At 56.5% G+C, this 19,473-nt stretch overlaps 1 protein-coding gene across 4 annotated transcripts in view; it reads right to left on the reverse strand.

Moving 5' to 3' along the window:
- PCGF3 (polycomb group ring finger 3) overlaps window positions 1–17,666 on the reverse strand; it is a 35,390-nt gene extending 17,724 nt beyond the window's left edge. The window contains exons 1-7 of one of the 4 annotated variants that reach the window (XM_079154906.1): window positions 17,475–17,666; window positions 6,723–6,862; window positions 6,462–6,500; window positions 6,031–6,165; window positions 5,341–5,458; window positions 4,337–4,433; window positions 2,179–2,234 (exon numbers count right to left, since the gene is read on the reverse strand). In XM_079154906.1, the coding sequence (XP_079011032.1) occupies window positions 2,179–2,234; window positions 4,337–4,433; window positions 5,341–5,449 (262 nt within the window). In that variant the 5' untranslated portion in view covers window positions 5,450–5,458; window positions 6,031–6,165; window positions 6,462–6,500; window positions 6,723–6,862; window positions 17,475–17,666. Of the gene's footprint in view, window positions 1–2,178; window positions 2,235–4,336; window positions 4,434–5,340; window positions 5,459–6,030; window positions 6,169–6,461; window positions 6,501–6,722; window positions 6,863–17,474 lie in introns of all 4 variants that reach the window. The other 3 variants (XM_079154904.1, XM_079154905.1, XM_079154903.1) reach the window with 3 other exon arrangements.
- Between the last annotated feature and the right edge of the window lie 1,807 nt (window positions 17,667–19,473).

Consider the following 19,473-nt stretch of genomic DNA (forward strand, 5'->3'; position numbering starts at 1 on the left):
GATGGCCTTGGTCAGCACGGTGCAGACGCTTGAAGGCTGTCACTCCACAGGTGTGATGCTGAGCGTGCAGAATGCTGCCTCCAGCTCAGAGCAATGAGCACATGACTGCTGGTCTGTGGCAGGCGCCTACCCACCACTGGCCAGGAGACAGACAGACACCAGGCACAGCCACATCACCAATGCACTGTGACCCTCAAACTACGATGCCGGAGGACAAGACACTCTGCACTCTGGTGCCATGAAGGCAGTGGGTCAGGTGTGGGCCACGGGATATCAGCATCTGTGCCAGCCAGCACACAGGACACGAGATGGAACGAGACATAGGCACACATGCGCTGCAGCTCCCCAAGAGGTGCTTTGGTCCCTCTGCAGGCAAATGCCTGGTTTCAGGGCAAAGGATGAGAAGCAGGGAGGTGCTGCTGCTGGGCAGCTCTGGACAACTCTCCAGGCCCCAGGTGTACGGGAGGAAAGCAGGGAGGTGGCCTCAGGTGTGAAAGATAGGCAAGCTGATTAGCTCAGAACAGGCCTTGCCTCTGGGGAGACATAAATACCACAGAGCTGAAGAGAAACAACTAACCACTAAAGGGATTCTGGCCGCTGACACGCAGAGCAACAGGAGAACCCAGGAGTCGCTCGGCGAGGCATGAGTGTGACAGTGACTTGCGGGCCACTGCTGCATCCTCGTGGGCACAAGGCCCCACCTACTTGGAGACTCTGGCCTGAGAACGAGGCTTAGGATATTGGCACAACTGAAGAAGCCAGATGACCTGCAGCTCACCTCCACCGAGAGCGCAGTGAGCTGCCGAGTTCAAGGCAGACTCACCCAGGACTGCCTCACCCGAGAAAGCTTGAGAAGGACGTCTGCCCACAGGAAATGCACTGGTTGAAGGATGCTTAGGTCCTGCTGCAGAAGGGCTGAGCCCAGGCATGTGAGTCTCCTACTCAGGACATGAAGCTCAGAACCTGGCTCTCCAACTCCGGCTTCTCCAACTTCCAAGTGGGGCCAATGGTGGCCACGGGATGGGGCTTGGTGTGGTGTGGGAGACGCAGTGCCCAGGAGTGAGCAGGCACTCAGGTCATCTGGGCTCCCACACCACCAACTCTCCTCCAGGCAGCAGCCCAGAAACAGCAGTGCAGAGGCACCCAGCCCCCGGCACCAGCCTGAGGACTCAGATGTATGCCCAGCCACGGTGAGAATCCTGGGCAGCCCCAAAACATCCTGCCCTGGGAGCACTGGCCACCAAGGCCACCAGGCTTGTCACGGGGACCCTGGCCCAATGTGAGATGCCTGCTGGCTGCAGAAGAGACCCAGCTTCAAAAGGACAGTAATGGCAAAGCACAGATGGCAGGGGTGGTGGAGAGTTGGGAAAGAGGACGGACTCGGTGTCTGTCCTGCCTGCCCTACGAACAGCATCTCAGGGAACTTGAGCAGCAGTGTGTCTCTGTCAACACCTTCCAGGGAACAGCAGGACCAGTACAGCATCGCCACTGCCTGCCCGGAACCAAGGACACAGTGGACCCGTCACCTCCAGGGCCAGAAAGGAACTGCTCAGGTGGAGCCAGAGCCACCAGCCAGAACTGGACTCAATGTCAGTTCCACCAACCCCAGGAGGCAGGTCCTCTGCAAGTCCAGACATGGGGATACCCTGGGGATGAGAAGTGCAAAGGGACCCCAAGGAGGCTGTGGGTCAGTCCCAAGCACAGGCCCTGTGTGCATCCTGCCGGAAACAAACACAAGCCAAAAGGCAGCACATTCATAGGACAACCAGACACACTACATGAGTGGCATTTGGCAGGAAGCAATCCCCATGCCTTTCCCAGTGGTCATGTGGGCACTGGGCTATGCGATTTGAAGGGCCACAAGCTCAATACCAGGGATGAACTGCAAGGTGGGGCAGGTGGCACAGGAGCCCACTGGAGCTGCTGGCACACAGCTCCTAGCGAGCTTGCTTAGAAACAGCTCAAATGCTGTTGCAAACACATCCTGAGATCTTGGCATCTGACTTGGAGGTGTTTTCGCATTTCCCAGGATTGACAGTCCACATGCCCCAGAAAGCGAATGCAGAGTCCAGCAGGAGTCAGGAGCAAGGGACACAAGTGGGACACCACCTCATTCTGTGCACCTGCCCCTCATCCAGGGGCCAAGCCCCCAACCTGGTCGCAGCGCAGGAGACTCACCTTCCTGGAGGCCTGGCACCAACTTGTAAACGATGTCCTGCATGGTCCTGTCATGGCTGCAGAGAGAGCAGAGTGGGGTCAAGGGGACGCTACCTCTGGCTCTCCCAGTGTCCATGTGGTCAGCATGGAGGTTTTGGTGGGTTTTCCTTCAGTTTGCACATGAAAGTGTCTGTGCTACCAAAAGTTCTCAACAACCTGGACAGGGCAGCATTCAGTTTGGTTCCAGCTGCTCATGAGCATTTCAAGCAATGATGGTAGATGAGAAGGTCACCCAGGAATAACGCCTAGCCTACTGGACCTGGGGCAACTCACAGGGCAGCTCTGGCCCACCCATACCTGCTCCTGCCCTCCCACCTGGGGCCCCAGCTCCATGAGGTCAGGCCTGTTGTCTGTCTGATCTACTTGGAAGGTTTCTGGTGTGGAAGAAAAGAGGATCTCAAACATGGTTCCTACTCCTGTTTGCTATTTTTTAAACAGAAACTCTATGTTCAAAAAATTGTTTTCTTTTTCAGGTCAAAAACTGTCAGAGAATTGTTAGTTTTCAAATCAATTTTAATTTCCAAACGTGATTTCCATAAAAACAAAGCCCTTATATACCAAATTAGTGGTATATAAATGACTGACAAATTATTACTTTCATGAAATTCACAGAGCCAGCTGCATTGCTGTTCATGCGGATGGTGGTGAGCCCACAAGCAGGACGAGGGTGGAGGACTGTGCAGGCTCCCAGGCCCTCCTCACCCCATGAGCTGAGCAGGACACTTGTGTTCAGCAGGCCTTCAGTACAGGCAATGCCACGGACACCTTCCGGCACAACCCTCTCCCACCAGAGCGCATCCACCCAGGCACCCTGGGCCACGCTGCCCGCCACCAAGCTCGACATCTGGGTCCCTTGCAGTGCCAGGCTTCACCCACCTGTTGGAAGTTGCAGGGACCTTTCCTCAGAGCAGGTGCCAAGCACATGGGGCAGGACGGCAGGGGGCTTCTCCCGTGGCAGCCCCTTGGTGCAGCCCCTTCTCTGACAGGCGAGAGGTGTGCCCTCTCCCCTCGTCACCACTCCACGGCCTCTGCAGGTGCTGGAGCCCAGCACCTGCCCAGGATGTCTGCCAGCCCTGTCCACCCTAAGCCCTGGAACACAAATGCTGAGGCCGAGAAGACCTGGCCACACCCGGCCTCTGTGCAATGATGCCAGCTCCTGGGCCACCTGCCCAACCCTGCGGGGCTGGCTGGGCAGGTGAGGAGGGTGTGGAGGCTGCCATCAGGCTACGAGGACGGAGGAGCTGAGTGCGCAGAGGCCGGGGCCCTCCACAGGGGAGGGTCTCCACTCAGCTCACAGCCATGAGAAGAGCTGGAGAGAGGGGCAAGGCCCAGCCCTCTGGACCCAAGCCCCCAAGGTCCCTGCGGGTCTCCTGCGCCTGGCCAGCTCCAGCCCCAGCCCCATGCTCAGACTCTCCCTGTCAGCACGACAGCCCAGATCTGCTCTCCAGGCAGTGTCCTGGAGGGGGGCAGCCAGCACCGGGGCTCTGCACCTCCCTCGGGTTTGCGGAACTGTACCCCATACAGAAAGCAGATGCAGAGCCACCAGCGATCACCCCACAGAGGACCTCTCCCAGAGTGGAACGAGCAAAGCAAGGCGCCACAGGAAGAGGAGTCCAGACTACCAGTAGACACCCAAAGGGCTGTGGACCCTGCAGGGCTGCCTGCAGGCTGGCGGGCTCTGAGGACTGGTACCTCCCCTGTGTTGCACACATACCACTTTACACAACACAAACACAAACCCTTGTCTTCAAACTTCTCTTTGCTCCCTCAGGTGGCACGGGGGCACCGTTTCCTCCAGTGGCCCTCCAGATCTGAAACTCCACCTGGCCAGCCCCTCACCTCCTGGCCCCATCCCAGCCCAGGGTCAAGTTATTTCCACAGAAAGGTGTCCCAAGGCTGACTTGCACTTCAAATCTAACTTTAGCTACTCGATTAAAACTCGTGAAATCCCACGAGGCCTAGAGGCCTCTCCAGCAACCTAGGCGAATGCTGCTGGATGTCCCGCCCTGGCCACTACACGGCCTGACATCTGGGCGCCTGCGGCGTGGTGGCCTCTACAGGGATGTGCGGATGCCTGCAGCTCCTCACTCCCACTCTGCCCGGCACGGCATGCACTCACCCAATGTACTGCAGCGGGTGGCTCTGGTGGATCACAATCCTGCAGGTGGGGCAGGTGTTGTTCTCCTCCAGGTACTTCACCAGGCAGCTCCTGCAGACTGTCCACAGTGCACGCAGTGAAAAAGCAAGTCCAGAAGGGAGACAGGTTCACACCTGTGCCCTGACACCCATGGGAGCCATGGAGGACACCTCTAACTCATTCGCAGGTGGACATGTCCTGCTCACATTATGACTCCTGAAAGAACAAACTGCCCCCTGGCCTCACTCTGCAGTGAGAAAGGGGAGCCCTGCAGGGGCAGCCCCACAGGCGAGACAGGAGCTGTGAGGGCACCAGGGCTGGCTGAGGCTGAGAGCTCCCCAGCTGGCCAGGAAGACACGGTATTTTCTTTGTATGACCAAAATGATTGAGTTCAACAAAAATCACTTTGTTATGCCCACCAGCTTCTAATAAAATTCACTTTAAAATACCAAAATGGATAAGTATTTTCTAAAGGGAACAGTGCAGGATAGGAAGTCGTTTGTGCTGAGCTTTGAGTTAGCAAAGTGCTCCTCAGCATACACCAGAGGCACACCACCACAGCAGGGCCAGCCTGCAGGAGCCAGTACCTACTTTGCAAACAGAGAAACTCACACAAGTCCAAGGGTTGGAATAGGTAACCAGTCCCCAGGAACAAACCAGCAGACTCCCACCCAAAAAGTGCAGGATTTCATTTGGAAATGTAAAACAGGCCTCTGCCTGCTGAGGTGGAAGTAGCCATGCTGCAGGCAGTGACGCACCACGCAGTGGCTGTGTTCTGCGGCCCTAGGAAGTCCCCTCGGAACCCTGTGGCACTTCTTAGCCTCTCCTGGAGTCGCTGCTCCTCTCCCAGCCTGCTGCCCTCACACGTGAGCTAAAAGCTCTGGTAAGACACAGCCGAGTCCCAAGGAGCACACAGGAGGGATTGCCCAGCCCCCACTGTGGTCCCTGGAACCATCTGCAAGGCCTGGAGTTGCAGGTGGACTTACACGTGTGCAGACACTCGGTCACCGTGGTCGCATCAATGAGGTACCCGCTGCACAGGCGGCAGGTGATGTGGGCGTTTATGTCCCAGAGCTTAATCTTCCTGGTCAACATCTTTGGCTTCTGCAAGAGAAACGCATGACAACTTCCATCTAAATCACTCCAATGTGTTTCACCCACAGATTAGCTGCTTGGGCCAAGTCCACTTCCCAACTGGAGGGTCATCCTTGCCTCTCAGGTGGGCACGGGGCCAGGCCAGCCCTCCAGATGGTGGCCCAGCCCCAGGACATGGAGGCAGGTGGAGGACAGCCCCTGACTCTAGGAATCCACCACCAGCCACTGCGGTCCACCAAGGCCTGTGGCCACCAGGAAGACACAGAGCCCCTAGGTGCGTAGCACTGGTGCCATCCTGCAGGCCTGACCCCACCCTGGCCTGGGGCACAGAAGCTGTGGCTTAGGTCCACAGCCTGCTCATATTCCCCCACAGCTCCCCCAGGTGTCAGGAGAGGAGTGCAGTTCAACCGCCCCAGCACACCCAGGAGATGGCTGGTGGCTTTCACAACACCTCCCACCCACAGCCCCATGCTCCAGGCACACACCCACCCTCCACAGACACAAGGGTGGCACAGTGCTGGAGAGGCCATCCCTGACTGCTGCACCCCTTCCACCAGGCACCTCCCGGGGACGGGCCTCACCTCCTCTGGACGTGCGTGTCCCTCCTCCCGCGTGGCATGGAGGCTTCAGGCCACCGCGCGGATGAGCCGCTCCTTCCTGCCTCTGCACTCGGGCTCACTTGGGCACCTCCCTCTTGGCCTCTGCTCTGCTTCCATCTTCTAGCACAGAAACGGCACTGTCACCTCAGGTCACGTCCCTGACACTCCTGCATAAAACTCTGCCCCTCAGTCCTCAGTGGACCAGGCAAGTCCTGCAGCAACCGCGACAGAGTCCACTGGGAACATGAACCCGGGAGAAGGGCAAAGGCACTGGGTGCTGAGCTGCTGTCGCAGACACCACCAAAGAACTGCGGGTCTGCCTGTGGCCACGACATACTCGCCCGGTGTGACTCTGGGCACTGCCCATCGATTTACAGGCACGGGAGGAGGGAGGCCAGCTCAATGGCACTCACCTGAAAGTGAGGGCCCAGGGTCCTGCTACATCGTGAAGCCTGCGGAGAAGCAGAGAGAGGCGTCACTGCGGGAGGATACAGGCTCCAACACAGGGCCCACCGCCAGCAGCTCTGAGCTTTGGGCAGTTAAACATGTCTGTTCATTTACTTGCTTAAAAAAAAAAATTGAGAATCAACACTGGTGAAGAAGGGGGCCTTACAATGGAGACAGCCCAGCATCCCCAGCCAGCCAAAGCCATGGGAAGCAGTGAGAGCAGAGACCTGGCTGGCAGGGACACGGAAGGGAGCTGGGGGCTCCGTCACATTGCTTGGGACCCAAGAAGGCAGGATGGGCGTCTGTGGACGTCCCCAAGGGAGGCAGTGGACTTCAGGGTGAGCTGGGCACGGATTCTGGGGAGGGACTGTGAATAGCAAGCTGTATCATTAGATCCATGTGACACCATCGCTGAGCACTGTATTCCCTCCTGGCCAGACTTTCACCACGAGAGAAAGTGCGTGAGGAAGCGTGAGGAAACATCGGTTAGGCTCCCCAGGCATCTCCTGTGTGCCTGCCCAGGGCTGCCTGATGTGGGAGCAAGTGTCCCTGGAGAAGAGCCTGAGGACTGCCGGAGCCCAACTCCGGAGAGTGCCAGGGCTCCAGGACGAGGTGAGCTGTCTGAGAACAGTGCTCCGAGGGGCCCAGTGCACCTACACCCAGCTGCACCACTTCTCCTTCAGGTATCTCCATAACTGCCTTTGACCAACAACCTCGAAGTTCCGTTAACTCCTCCTAGGAGGGGCGAGAAGAGAGACCATCTTCCCAGCAAGCTAAGGCAGGACCAACAGGCCTATACGCAGCCCTCAGGAGCTTGTGGCCAGGCTTGTCCTGTCCCCACCTGGTACGGCAGCCATTGACCACCTGAAGTTGGTGAGTCTCCAATGGTGGCTCTCGCGACAGAAGAGTTGAAGTGTAAAGTGCACGTGACTTCAACAAGTTGTGGCCAGTGGCTCCTGTGTTGGGCAGCCACATACACAAAGGCCCACTGCCTATGTCCTGACGAGGCCAGCAATAAAGAGTGAGCATGACCTGGGTGGGATACTGTGGACAGCAGGAGGTGAGGGAAGCAGGCAAGGAGGGTGGGTGTCTGCAGACAGCCTGGTGAGTGGGCCCCACAGAGCCGCAGGGCAGGTACCTGTCAAGGACGGTGCTGTGCACAGGTGCATGGTGACAGAAACCCAAGTCCCCTTGAACCTGGCAGATTCCTCAGAACAGACTCCTTAGGAAATTCCCAGAACTGAAACAAGCAGAAAAAACTAAAACTATATTTTGCATGCTGAGTAAGCAGCTGCAAAGTTTCCTTCAAAGACTCCTGTCTGGAAGTCCCCAGGGGGACCTACAGGACAGCCAGGACACACTGTCCTCTCCAGAAACAAGGTAGGCATGGGGCAGGTCGGGCGGAGTGCTCGCCTGGCACACACAAGGCATGGGGTTCTACCCCCGGCATCACGGGAAACACAAAGAGAGTACTTCCAAATCAGCTTGAGAGACTAGCAGTGCACACACCAAACCCTGCCAAGGTCAGGGCCAGAGGGAAAAGGACAAAATGTCACCCAACAGTACCAGCTGCCTCTGCCACCACTCTCCACCAGGTGGAAGGTACCCTACACTACAGGGAGAACACCTGCTTAAGACAGGAGTTAGGTCATACAATCTCCAACAGACGCACAAACCGCCTGACAAAATCAACACCTGCTGGCAATTTAAAGCATCCTTAAAACTAAGACAAGAAGAAAAAAGTCTCCAACAGGGAGCCATTTAGGCTTGTGTGTGAACCCAGGGCAGCTGCACTCTGGGGACGCCCGTAGGAGCTGTGGACTCCCCGGCAGAGGCAAGCAGCACAAAGGAGTCCCATGCAGTGATGGTCCTCAGGCCTCTGGGACACGGAGTTCCAGCGGGCAAACCGTGAGTCAGGACTGTAAGCTGGTGGGCCCCGTGTGAGCGACCTCAATGCAAAGAGCAGCGTACAGGTTAAAAGGAGATGCAGACGTCACCCACACACGGGCCTGCCGTGTGGAGCAGGCATGTGGGAGCAGACCCTTGCACCTGAGACACTGGCAAGGCCCTCTTGACCTCAGAGAGATGGTGCAACAGAAAATAAGCAGTGGGCACAAAGGCCAGGGCCAAAAGGACCGCCTTCACTGGGCCAAGTTCCCTGGATTGTCAAAGGCACAGGGGAGTGACCCAGACTGGCAGCAAACACGGATGGCCCCACTCTGCGACGGTGACAGCTATGCACGTGGCAGAAGGCACATGGGGAACCCAATCTGGGCTAGCAGCAGCAAGCTCAGCCCCGTCAGCCCAGGCTCCCTCAGAGAGACCCACAGATGCCCTGAGGCCAGTTGGGATGCTGGCAAGCTGGGTATTCGCACCCTCTATTCACAGTGTTTGTTGGTAATGGACATGAGGGCCACCATCAGGGCTGGGGATCTGCAGTTTCAAGGGGGCCAGACTTGCCTACACAATGGCTCCAAATGGGACAGTTTCCTGCTCTAGGCAACAGAAAGAGCTTCAGAAAAGGGAGACTTCAAATGAGCACACTTGACACATTGAGCTTCATCCACACACTGCAAGTGCAGATTCAACCCTGGGGAGAGCCAGGGACAGGCTGCCATGCTGGCAAGAATCTTCCACAAGGCATGCTGGCCAGCAGTGGACCTGGTGTCAGTTCAGGAGGTGGAAAGACATAGCCAGGGGGTCATGCGGCCTTCTTTCTGCAACCCCTACCCCCGCCAGCCCCCCAAGGCCCCTCCTAGATGCTCTGGCCTCTGGCAAGCCTGCTCAGTCTCAGCACCACCAACCTGCACAGTGGACATCCAGTGCCCTCGAGAGGCCCTCTGAGCACTGTGTTTGCCTGTGGCCCCACTGCACTCCACCCTGGGCAGGACTGTGAGGGCAGATGTGAGTGTGGATGTGGACGACTGTGAGGACAGCGTGCTGCTGGGATGGCCAGGCACAACCTGGAGGCTGGTTCTGAGTCACAGAGAAGGCGGTGAGGACATGTGAGCTCTGGAATGGGGAGGCTGGGAAGGAGTGGGCTGGTGCCTTGTTGAGCCCGCAGAGGTCTTCCCGCCCTCACCTGCTGCAGGACAGGTGCAGTGTGGCATGTCCTTGGGGATGCTCATGTGTTATGTCACGTCTGTTCCATGAATGTGGGATGGGAGCAAGGGACTGCATGCTTCTTGGAGGAAAATGAGGGCAGAGTTCCATCTGAGGCAGGCCTGGGCCCCGGGGTTCCCTCCTGCCCATGGCACACGGTCCACTCAGCCTCTGCCTGAGCTACTTTTACATGCCCAGGTCTACTCAACGCCTGGTCATGGGGTCTTAATTTAGTTTCCAGATGTGCCAAAATTTAAATAAACATCTAAAGTTGAAAAGTTAAACTCTCCCTAAAATTCCTGGTTCTGCTCACATACTGGTAACCATGAGCCCCATGCCCAGCTGCACCTTCTGCAGTTAGGAAGATGGAAACAATCTTCAAAATCCACTTTGACAAGATGCTGTCATCACTGAAGCATGTGATGAGAGCCTGCTTTCCTATGGGCCACAGAGCTTGTCCCAAGGGCCCCTATGGGGACCAAGCTGGCCCCCAAAACTCAGGCTGCACACAACAGGGTCATGGCAGTTACCAGACTGAAAGGTTTCTAACAAGAAGCAAAACAAGTGTTGATCTTTCTCTTCTTCCTTTTTCTTTAATGGTCCTGGGGACAGAACCCAAAGCCTCTCTACTCTTGAAATATACCCAGCACTTTTTAATTTTTGAGACAGGGCCTTGCTTGGTTGCTGAGGCTGACCTTGAGCTTGTAATCTTTCTGCCTCTGCCTCCTTAGCCACTGGGAGTACAGGTGTGTGCCTCAGCACCTGGCAAGTACAGACCCTTTTACAAAGTAAAGGAGCCAGTCAGACCTTCAGTTGCTCTGGTTGGTACCTCCCCAGCCTGTCCGAGGCAGGGGCTCTACATCCTGGGCCCTGAGACCCATCCACACCAGTACCATCCAGCACAACCTTTTTTGGTGATGGAGGCTCCCTCTGGCTGACCATCCTGATGGCCGGGAATGACTGGCCCTTGACCTAGGGCTGACTGCATTAACAATACCAGCCCTGCTTCTGCCTCTCTTGTCAATCCAGTCTCTTTTGGAACTCAGTGACCTGGTATCTTGCAGATTTCTTTCCCCTGGCTAACAGATGGGACACGTCCTCAGACAGCTGTCCTTCGGGAGGCCAGTGGTGGGCCCTGGGGCAGCAACTGGAACTTGGCTAGCAAGAGCTCTCTACACTGATTAAAATCTTTGCTGAATGAGACGCGCAGGCTGAGCTGAACACAAGCCATGAGGTCTGTGTGGTTTGTGCTGAAACTGTGCCCTCCTAGGGTCCAGCAATCAGTGTGTCTCCAGAGCACCTCTGGGCCAGTCTCCAGGGACACCCTGGGCTTCAGTGCTGGGGCAGCAGCTCCCAGGTGACACGATACCTAGGCTGGTGTTACAGAGGGAATAAAGTGTGTCTGACCCCTGGGCCTCTTTCCTGAATGACCAGCCAGTCCTCTCCTTATAGCAAACTTTGGCCAGGAGGGGAGCCATCCTGAGAAAATACCAGCCGGTGGTAGACACGGGCCAGAAGAAACATACTATTAGAAAGACTCCCTACCCACCTGAGTGTGGTCAGGAGGGGTGGACACCAACCAAGGCCAGGACCTCCCTAGTGTGATCAGGAGGGATGGACAACAAGCAAGGCCAGGACCTCCCTAGTGTGATCAGGAGGGGTGGACACCAACCAAGGTCAGGACCACCCTGAATGTGATCAGGAGGGGTGGACACCAACTAAGGCCAGGACCACCCTGAATGTGATCAGGAGGGGTGGACACCAACCAAGGCCAGGACCACCCTGAATGTGATCAGGAGGGGTGGACACCAACCAAGGCCAGGACCACCCTGAATGTGATCAGGAGGGGTGGACACCAACCAAGGCCAGGACCACCATGAATGTGATCAGGAGGGGTGGACACCAACCAAGGCCAGACCACCCTGAATGTGATCAGGAGGGGTGGACACCAACCAAGGCCAGGACCTCCCTAGTGTGATCAGGAGGGGTGGACACCAACCAAGGCCAGGACCTCCCTAGTATGATCAGGAGGGGTGGACACCAACCAAGGCCAGGACCTCCATAGTATACTCAGGAGGGGTGGACACCAACCAAGACCAGGACCTTCACAGTGTACACAGGAGGGATGGACACCAACCAAGGCCAGGACCTTCAGTGTACACAGGAGGGATGGACACCAACCAAGGCCAGGATCTCCATAGTGTACTCAGGAGGGGTGGACAACAAGCAAGGCCAGGACCTCCCTAGTGTGATCAGGAGGGATGGACAACAAGCAATGCCAGGACCTCCATAGTGTACTCAGGAGGGGTGGATACCAACCAAGGCCAGGACCTCCATAGTGTATTCAGGAGGGGTGGACACCAACCAAGGCCAGGACCTCCATAGTGTACTCAGGAGTGGTGGACACCAACCAAGGCCAGGACCTCCATAGTGTACTCAGGAGAGGTGGACACCAACCAAGGCCAGGACCTCCATAGTGTACTCAGGAGAGGTGGACACCAACCAAGGCCAGGACCCCCATAGTGTACTCAGGAGGGATGGACAACAAGCAAGGCCAGAGCCAACCAATCAGGTTAAGGGAAAACACTATGAAAAACCTCAGCACAACTGGGGAAAATGAAATGACCTGGAAATGAACTTTTATATGGACAGCATGCCTGCTATCCTGGGTGCCGCAGTGGTACTATAGCTGTGTGTGGGACCTCCTCAGATTCTATATTACCCGAGGGATGTGTCTGTAGCTGATCTCCCAAGATTCCATCAGCAAGCAGACACATAGAGCAAAAGATGAAGCCAATATGGGCAAGCACAGAACCAGGTTTCTGAGTGAGGGTATCAAGGGTCCTGTCCCACCCTGAACTGAACAGCTTGTGAACAACAGAGATGTGCTTCTCCATGCCGGAGGGTGGAAATCCAGCCAGGGTGCCACAGGCTGGTGGCTACCTAAGGCTGCCTCCTCCAGACAGCTAGTGGAGGAGCTCTCTGTTCAGCCGCTGGGAGGCCCTGCAGCTCGGGAGGGGAGCCTCCCAAAGGCTCACTCCCCTGCTGTCTACTTGGGCGGGGATCTCAACATAGGGGCTCGGGAACACACATGTCCACACCACAGGAGACCTTCCCTATGGCTTTTCTTCAGGGCTTTTTTCTTAACATTTGGATAAAAAGCTAAATAAAAGCCAGGTGTGGAGGTACACATCTGTAATCTCAGCAGTCTGGGAGGCTGAGGCAGGAGAATCATGAGTTCAAAGCCAGCCTAAGCAACTTAGCGAGGCCGGAAGCAACTCAGTGAGACCCTGTCTATAAATAAAATATAAAAAAGGGCTGGGGGTGTGGCTCAGTGGTTAAGCCCCTCTGGGTTCAATCCCCTGTGCACCCAGCTGAAAAAGTATAATAAAGGCCCTTGAAATAAAAGGAGGCTCACCCTTCTCAGTTTTGCCTCCTGATGTGGGGATACCCCTCCCCTATTCCCACAGCAGGCAAATGGGTGTGATGCGGGAGGGTCCTGGTGACTTTGGAAAACATGGCGGTATGCCCAAGACCCACAGAACAGAGACACAAGAGGCATCCACAGGATCAACCATGTGGTCACTGGATACCATCAGACCCTGCAAGGAACCAGAAGATGGAGCAGCTGACAAGACCCATGGGCACTGAGGCCTTTCATGAGACCCAGGGGCCCCTCAAGTCCTGCAGGACCCCCAGGCCCCATGGGCAGTGGGGTTTCATGGCTGCCTATGGACCCCTTTCCAGTTTTCACATGCCTCTTACTAAATATCTGCCAAACCAAGCAAATATCAATGAATTTACCCAAAAAGAGCCCAATTAACCTTCACTTTCTACATTCACCTACATGCTAGTTTCTCTTGAAAACAGCAAGTAGGCCTAACCAGCACTCCTCGTGGTGGGTTCTGCTTGACTGAGGGGCAAGCATTCAAGCATTCACCCCTGCCCTTCATTCTGTCCTGAAGTCCAGAGCTGTAAGAAGAAACGTGGCAGATCAGAAAAAAGGGAGTTTTAGTTTACTTTTAAAGGTCTCATACTTTTTAAATGTCCTGATAAACTACCCACTTGAAGAACTGAAGAAGAGCTCCAATTTTTGTTTTTTTTTGTAATATATTTTTTAGTTGCAGGTGGACACAATACCTTTATTTTATTTTTATGTGGTGCTGAGGAGTGAACCAGGGCCTCATGTGTGCTAGGCAAGCACTCTACCACTGAGCCACAACCCCAGCCCGAGCTCCAATGTTTGAAGCACAATGAATCGTGCAGCATTTTTGCAACACTAGCAGCAAGCATCACAAGACACTAGGAAACTGTCCCTAAGCCTCAACATTTCACAGTAAAGGAAAACTACATTTCCAACTCTGAATATCAAACAAATATGCTGCAAATGAAAAATAAGTATTGCCATTTAATAAACTAAAGAGCAACAGAAGAGACCCAAATGAACCTTGCTTTATAATTCAAACAACCCAAATAAACAATTCTAGTTAATGGCAAAGGATCCTTCCTCACCTAGCAGCCCCATAATCCTGGGTGGAACCTCCCAGGACTAGAGATGGCAGGCAGGTGAAAGATGGCCACTGGGGCCCTAGTGTCCAGGGCAACCCTGAACGGGTGCCCACATGCAGTGCTGGGTCCAGGCTCCCCCTGGGCAGGCCTCGGCCAGGGGGCCCACACAGGGACCCTGGAGCTCAATGTTCCCACAAGGGACAAACACCCCACCTTCAAGGATGCCACATCTCATACACTACCTTTCAGGGGACACACACACAAGTGTACAAGGTCCAAAATGACAGGAAGAGCTTTCTACACGTTTAACATGGTAGAGACCAACACTTCTCACAGAGCTGTCTTCTGGACCAGATCCCTGGCAGCAGCACCACAGGGAGATGCTGGGAGGACCGGAACCCTTGCGCCTGGGTGACCAAGGACCCCACCACTCAGTACCCTCACGATTCCTGAGGGAAAGCTGACACCTAGGGGCCTTTCCTGTCCAAGACTCACCTCTGTCATGTGCCAGATCCCAGGCCGAGTCGGGGCCCCCTTCCACCAACATAGTTCTTAACTTCTTTTCAAGCATGGGCCACTTATGAAACCAGCTAAGTGCCAGGCTCATAACCCTGCGGCAGAGTGCGCCAACCTTGCACCACCCGGGGCCCTTCCCCCAAGTCTGCAAGGGGCCTCACTTCTCACTTCTAACAAAAGAACTCCACGAAGTGATGGGATGCACCTCCAAGGCAGGCCGCAAAGCCAGTGGCTTCCTTCCTCCCCCGCTCCTCTCAGCTGCCTGAGAGGCCCACAAGAGGAGTTGGCCTCTTCTTGAGCAGCATGGGAGGGGCCTGACGTGGGTGGCCCCCAGTGGAGTCGCAGGGGAGGTGCCCAGCCAGCACCTGACTGCAGACCTGTGGGTGCTGAGCCAGAGGACCTGGCGGGCTACCCTGGGTTCTTGACCCAGAGACTGTAGGATCTCAGCTGATTATTGGCATAGGGCACTAAGTTCTGGGGTAAGCTTTTGCACGACGACATAAAATATAATCACTCAGTACTACCACATCTTTAAAAATACAAAAAGGAAAATGTAGGCACTGAACACTTACTCAGGTTTGCAAGTCTTTAACACTTCACAAGGCAAACTAAGTTTGAACCACAGTAAAAAGTGTCAAAAGAACAAGTCAAAAGTAAGAATCAAGGACAAAGTCCCAAATGCGGTTATGTTTGGCAGTGCACATTCCCATGCTGGACGTTCAGGGACAGTGTGGTTGATGTTCAGTGCTAAGGAACCTAAGGTGGGTTTCTCCTGAGTAACCAGAACTGACTGTGGCTCAAGATGAAAAACTGAACCGACCAGTTCAAGCATCTCTCTTAGGAGCCCAGAGTTCAAGACTCACACCTCACCCCCATTTGCAGCCTGACCTACAGGTGCACCTGACTTCCACTCATCTGCTCGGGCACCCCCTCTTCAGTAATACACTGCTGCACCAGGTCTGCTTCGGGTGCTGGGCTGAGCCAGGTTCCTGGCCCTGGGCTTTCCATTCTCAGAGAACACACATGGAGACAGCCCTCTTCAAGTACAGCACATCACTAGCTCCTGTATACCTCTTGCAGCATAAAAGCTGCACCCCATTTTCCATGACCACTTCCAAAAGAAAGGAAAACTCCGACGTCTTCTAGGGAGAAGGTTGATTGGAAGGTTTCAGAGAAACAAAGACCCCTCTCCAATATCTGACAATGCCCTCCTCTCCTGGAGTGGAAGAGGCCTCTACTAGCTCTCCCCTGCAGCCTCACCCTCCAGCTTTACTGCCAAAGCCATCTGCCCCAGCTTGCACCCCACCTCCGACCACTCCTGCAGTCCCCTGGACACTGAGACACTACTAGACTCAGGATGTACCTGTACCACCTTGAGAAGGGTTGGGGGAGGGATAAGAGGGGCCCTGGGGCCAAGACATGGGAAGGACAGCAGCCCCCAAGGAGGGGCTGAGAGCAAGCAGGAGGCAGCCTTCCAAGTCTGGGGTACAGAGTACCCCTGGATGGGGAACTCCCCTGAAAACTTGAGTCTCAGACCCAGAAGGATGAGCCCTAGCCTGGCCTTGCATCTGCCTCCAGGTCCCTGCCCAGGCAGTACCTGCTGAAGGTCTGTGGGGCCAGTCCAAGAGTTCAGGATGTCAGGGTGCTCGAGGTCTCATGAAAAGAGGTTTTGAACCTACGGGGCCCAGGTAAGCAGGATCCCACATGCCTGGACCTGCACAGCAGGGAGCCAGGTGGTGAGCTGGACAGATTTAGGACACCTCTGAATCCCACTGAGGCACACCACTTCCAAACTAGTCTTGGGTCTACATGTTCAGTGCCCCAGGCCTCCCTGGGACCTATCTTAAAGTGTTACTTCTTATCAGGGTCCTCCTTGAGATGACCCACCTCCTGGTCTAACCCCAGCACCCTAAGGAACAATCTGGAGTTCTGTTGGTCCCAAAGTCTGTCTGTGTCAGGAACTCTTCTCAAGTAAAGCCTCAGGGTCCTGGCCTCCTAGGGACGAGAGGCCACCTCAGGGTGCCCAAAATGCTCACAGTCCTGCACCAGGGTTGTGGACTTCTGGGGCCAGTCCTAGTGCTACAGTCCTTCCAGTGGGCTTGTCCCAGAGCACTGACCTTCCTGTGGCCTTGTCCCGGGGTCCTGGCCCTCCTCTGTGACCTGTCTTGAGTTGGACCCTCCTCAGTTTTCCTGGCATTCTCTGGGTCCTGTCTGGTCCTAACATTAAGTCCTCCACAATGATCCTTCCCAGAGTTCCAACTGTCAGCTCCCAGGACAGACTGTCCCTGGTGACCCATCCTGGCATCCCAGCCCTTTTCAGTGACCTGTCCTGGGGCTGAACTCTCCTGAATGACATGTTCTGGGATCCCAAAACTCCGTGGGTCTTCCCTAGTCCCAAAGACTGACCCTCCTCAGTGACTGGTAGGACTCGTGCGTGTTCTGGAGTCCTACCCACCTCTGGGTCCACCCTGGTCCAGGGTCTTGCCTTACTGGGGTCCACCCTGGCCCAAGGTCCTGCCTTTCCCGGATCCTGCCTGGTCTGGAATCCTGCCTTCCCCGATTCTGCCTGGTCCAGGGTCCTGTCCTCCCCGGATCCTGCCCGGTCTGCCAGTCCAGCCTGGTCCAGGTCCAGCCCTCCGTGGGTCTAGTCGTCTGGGGGTCCTGCCCTCCCGGGTCCACCCTGGTCTGAGGTCCGGCCCTCCGGGGTCCCGGCCGCCTCCTGGCCCTGGGATCCCGCCTCCCCGGGCCGGCCGAGCGGCGCCGGGCTCGCAGCCCTCCGTCGGATACCGGCCGAGGCCGCGGCCTGAGGAGCGGGCGCGCGGGCCCAGGCCGGGCGGGGCGGGCTCACTGACCTGCGTCTCGGGCGGCGGGCGAGCGGGCGCACGCGGGGGCTCGCCGGGAGGGGGAGGGGGCGCCGCTCCCTCCGGGTCCCCCCCAGAGGAGGAGAAAAAAGCCGTCCGGAGTTTAAAACAAAGAGGCGGAAATGCCCGAGCCGAGCCGAGCGCCGGGTCGGGGGCGCCTCGCCTGGAGCATGCGCGGTGTGTGGCTCAGCTCCCACCCCACGGCCGGGCGGGGGCGGGGCCCTGCAGGGGCGGGGCCCGGGCGGAGCCAGAGGGCGCAGGCGCGCGCGACTGGAGGGCGTGGCCAGGGCGTGGCCACCGGGCAAGGGGCGGAGACCGTCGGGCGTGGCTGGGCGGGGCGTGGGCGGAGGGCACCTGGCGCGCAGCGGGGCGGCGTGCTGGAACTAGACCCTGGCCTGCAGGGCGGTGGCGCTGGGCGGGGCTCCTGGGGCCCGGGTTTCCTACGGCCGGAGCCCTCTTCTTGCATTCCTGTCCTTCCGGGGAACGAGGCAGGTTCGCGGTATGCCGCCGACCGACACGGGCCCTGTCTCCAGTCTCCTGGACATGGAACGGCGGGGCTGACCTTACAGCTTGTCTGCTTGCCGACCTGTGCGCAGACCCGCCTTAGAACCGTGAGCGTGACCGAGAAGTTCACGCGCTCGTGGGGTCCACACTATAGTGGGAGAGGGTAGCAAGAGGGAAAAGGAAATGTGGTGTTTTTAGGAGACAGATTGGCATACTGGAGTGGATTGCCGCAAGGGACTGGGGCAAGGAAAGGACTAGAGGAAGGGAGGTCAGCTAGAGTCTTGGGTAGTGGGGTGCGCGGCAGGGAGTCCCACTTATCCTGGTGTGCGGAGGACTCGCTAGGGCTCTTCTAACCGCAGGGTTAGGGTTAGGGCTGGGGTTAGAGCGTTGGGAGCAGGAGGCAGGTGGTCTCAGGAGCAGAGGCAGAGTTGGTCTTGGGGGCGTGGGGGCACACGGGGCAGTGCTGGGCGTTGATTCCTGCGAGGCTCCTTAGCTTGTAACACCTGGAAATGATTGGTCAAAGGAGTGATCCCTAAGGTTACTACGTGAAGTCTGGAGTCCTGGAGCAGCCCAGGGCTGAGCCACTGCCTGGGAGGGTCTGGCTTAGTCTGCTGCTGAGGGTGGGTGAGAATGCTTATGGGGGCCTTCAGAGGACTTGGCAGTAGTGTGGGTGCATCATTAGGGTGGACACTGGATCATGGCAGGTTTGAAAGTGCAGTTGTGGCTATAGACACATTTTAAGGCATTTTGTTGTAAAGGAAAGCAACAAAATGGGGCTCTGGCTGGGGGAGGTGAGGGCCAAAGACGACTCCTTTCTTTCTGGGTGGGAACTCGGGAGGCCTCCGGTGTTGTGGGAACAGCCAACTGGAAGGGCAAATTGACCATATTGCAGAAAAGGGAAGGCTGCATAGAGGTGGGGCCTGGGTCCAGTTGTGGTAGCCTGCTTCTGAAGAGCAGGGTGCCCTTTGCTGTCATGTGGCGGGGGCAGGCTTCTGATGCAGGGGTGTGGAAAGGTGGGAGGGAGGCAGAGGTGTTGGTATGGGGGGCAGCACAGAGATACAAATGAGCAGACCAGGAGCAGCCCTGGGCTGAGGGCAGAGTGACCCCAGGAAGTTATCTAACTTGATAGACAGATAGACCCCATGACCTCCTGCCCATCAGTGGGCTTCATGGACTGCAGGTGAGACCTTGTTCAGAATTCATTCCAGACCTGGGGTCCCTTCACTGGGAGGTGCAGATCCAATACCTGGGCTGCCAGCTGCTCTCCCAGGTGACCTTATTTCACCAGCAGCACCATAGGCCTCTACTCTGAGTCCAGCTCTGGTGTCCAGACATCCTGACACTTCTCCCAAGATGTCTTCACAAAGTTCCAGCTCCACATGACAACTCCTGGTCTCTCTTGGAGACTGTGCCCCCACCCCACTCCTGCCAGCACTGAGGGGTCTTTCTGCCTCTTCCTCTTGTGCCTACACCAGCCATCTGCTGA

This window comes from Sciurus vulgaris (assembly GCF_902686455.1).
Source record: "Sciurus vulgaris genome assembly, chromosome: 9".
NCBI lineage: Eukaryota > Metazoa > Chordata > Mammalia > Rodentia > Sciuridae > Sciurus > Sciurus vulgaris.